The sequence below is a fragment of the Cyprinodon variegatus genome, unplaced genomic scaffold, assembly GCF_000732505.1.
Source record: "Cyprinodon variegatus isolate N-32 unplaced genomic scaffold, C_variegatus-1.0 Scaffold370, whole genome shotgun sequence".
Lineage (NCBI taxonomy): Eukaryota > Metazoa > Chordata > Actinopteri > Cyprinodontiformes > Cyprinodontidae > Cyprinodon > Cyprinodon variegatus.
Window position 1 is genome coordinate 572,231 of NW_015150823.1, and position 2,989 is coordinate 575,219.

General features: G+C 38.8%; 1 protein-coding gene across 1 annotated transcript in view; it reads left to right on the plus strand.

The window, feature by feature from the left end:
• alkbh3 (alkB homolog 3, alpha-ketoglutarate-dependent dioxygenase) overlaps positions 1-2,989 on the plus strand; it is a 14,319-nt gene that overhangs the window by 9,178 nt on the left and 2,152 nt on the right. The window contains exons 8-9 of the mRNA XM_015386503.1: positions 290-499; positions 779-877. Of these exons, the coding sequence (XP_015241989.1) occupies positions 290-499; positions 779-877 (309 nt within the window). The remainder of the gene's footprint in view (positions 1-289; positions 500-778; positions 878-2,989) is intronic.

The following is a 2,989-nucleotide window of genomic DNA, read 5'->3' on the forward strand; positions in this document are numbered from 1 at the left end:
AAGTGGCCAGTGAGTGTGTGTGTGTGTGTGTGTGTGTGTGTGTGTGTGTGTGTGTGTGTGTGTATATATATATATATATATATATATATATATATACATATATATATAATACCCATGTAAACACCATGTGCAATACACCTTTATAAATATATATCCTCAAATCTGATTTCACCATGTTTTTGTTTTATGGTATATATTTTTCCAATTTTTTGCAGTTTAATTTATTTTTTTCATCCTTCTGAGGCTCTTTATTTCATCTGTTTTACGACCTTACATCTTTTCCACACAGTGGCACCCGTTGCTGGTTTCCCTCAGGGAGGCAGTGCAGCAGGCCAGCGGATGCACCTTTAACTCCCTGCTGTGCAACTTGTACCGAGACGGACACGACAGCATCGGCTGGCACAGCGATGACGAGGCCTCCCTGGGTCCCAAACCTACCATTGCGTCTCTCAGTCTGGGTGACACCAGAGTGTTTAGCCTTCGCAAGCAGCCCCCAGCGGTGAGATGGGATGCTAACCTCTCTGCTTTTGTGCATCAATCAGGGCATGTCGGCATTATTTTAGGACCTTTCTGTTGGAAGGAAATCAGCTTTATAGTTTCCCATAAGTTAAATCTGCCCCTTTCTTTTTTTAAACACTCATTTTCATTTATTTGTGGTGACAAGATTCCAACCAAAGAAGATGTGGTCTTTTGGCACTCAGGATCTTAGATTTCCTTACTTCTTAGAGTTTGAAGGTTTTAGGTAAGAATGTTTTGTCCTGATCTGCTCATATTAAAGGAGGAAAATGGGGACTACACCTATGTGGAGCGGATTCGGGTTCCTCTGAGCCACGGGACTCTTCTGCTGATGGAGGGAGCGACGCAGGATGACTGGCAGGCATGGTTCATCAATTTAACTAACTTCCTATAATATAACTTTTGTAGGGGTTAGAGGAAAGCCTGTTAGCAGCTACCTGCAAACAAATGTTGGTTTATGACTTGTATAATAGTAAAACAATCAAATAGTTCTTTGTCTATAATTTTGTCTATTTTTTTTTCAAATTTAAGACATATTCAGCCATATTTTACACCAATACAAAAATAGTCTAATGAAATATTGCAATAGATTAATTTTCCCTGTACCCCTAATTATTACTTGAATGCTTTCAGTGCAAATATTTAGTGAGCCTTATTAGCATTTTGTTCACAGCCAAAAACTTCACGTAACTCTTTCCTTACATCACAGGTTCCTGAACGCTAACATTAGTTGTTTCAGGTAGTTTTGTGAAGGAAAAGTTGGTCATAACTCGTATGGAAATAATCTTTTATCTTGTATGTCGTATTCCTCAGATGATTTCATCTGTAATTGTTGAAGCTAGCAGGGAAACCAGCTCTGTACCTTTTCATTTATACCTGATTTAGACAACCATTCGACCTCCAGAGAGCTGTGCTCCTCAGAGGGTGTCAGTTTGGGTTCTGGTGCAGCGGTCAGCAAACATCTCTTGCCAAGTGCATTCTGGGGGAAGTTTAGAGTTAGTTTCTGAGTCCACTAATGTCAAACTGTAAAGATAAACTCAGTATCATGACTAAACTCCCCTGCCTACCTCTGTGTCTAGACAAATGGCACAATTTGGAGGTGTGTGTGCACCTCTGCTAATCTGAGCACTGTGCTAATTTACATGGAGATTGTGGATTGTTCATTTCAGCTGCTTGTTGAGATTATTTCTGAATTCAGACCTCAGATAAGCCACACGACCAAAGATGTGCTACACTGGCTAATACTAAGTGCTAACACGGCAGTATTGCTTTGAAAAGGTCTTGGCAGTCAGAAAGCATCTCAGTGTGTCCCAGCCTTTGCTAACGGGGTCGATTCACACTAAAGACAATAAGGTTCCTTCTGTGACTGATGGGCAGATACAGCCGATGAGCCTTACTGTTATTAAGACTCATTTATTCTAGACTCGGACACTTTCTTGGCTTAAAAGGTGTGGAGACATGTTGCGTACCTGAAGGAGTCTGACACGGTTAGCGGCGTCAATTCACATGAGTAGAATTACTGCTTCACACCAGGGCGTAGAAACTAGAGTTAGGGTTTGGTTTGTTACACTTTGTGTAGAAACATGACACACAAAGATTGAACTGGATTCTCTCTGTTAAACCAAGATAAAGTATCTGCAGTTAGTTTGAATTTCCAACAAACGGATGTTTATTTTAGCTAATATTGTAAAAAGCTAAAGATTTTTGACATAAACTGCAAGTGGTATTTGTAGAAGCACATGTGTTCATTTCATATAGTTATTTGCAAATCTCAGCCTTAGTTTCCAAAATCTGGAATTCCTTAAATAGAAACAGTATGATGTAACAAGAAAAAACAAAACGGGGAGAGTAAATGATTCTGTAAAAAAAAAAAAAAGACATTTTTTAATCTACTGAAAAACTGGTGGCATAAAATAACAAATTCTATTTAAATATAACAGGTGAATAAAAAGTGCCCTCAAGGACTCCTTAAAATGATGAATATCAGTTGTCAGTTAACACAAGTAAACATATGTTCTGTATGTTCTTCCTGAAATAAAACATAATTAGATGAATAGTAAGGCGACATCCTAAAGAGAAATAAAATCTAACTACTGGAAATTAAAGAGCCAGAGTGAAAGGATTGAGCTGGAAGAGAAAATGAGATAAGGTCATGGGTGTTTTATGTCGACATCTCACTTACCAACCCAACAAAGGTTTCATTGCTGCTTTAGGACACGTTCAGAGAAAGAAGATCACTTAGATCGTTAATCCACTCTGTTATTGCAGTCAAAGTCCCCCCAACAAAGCTTCAGGCCCAGGAGGAGCGCTGTAGACTGAGAGTCTAAATATCCAACAAAACCACAATCAGCCGTGTTTTTGCCCGGAAGGAAAAGTCTGCTCATATTCTGAATTCAAAGTTCTGAAAGTACTTTAAATATGAAATATTAAAAAATTTCATCTGAATGTGCTTTACTGGAGGCATCCATGTTTG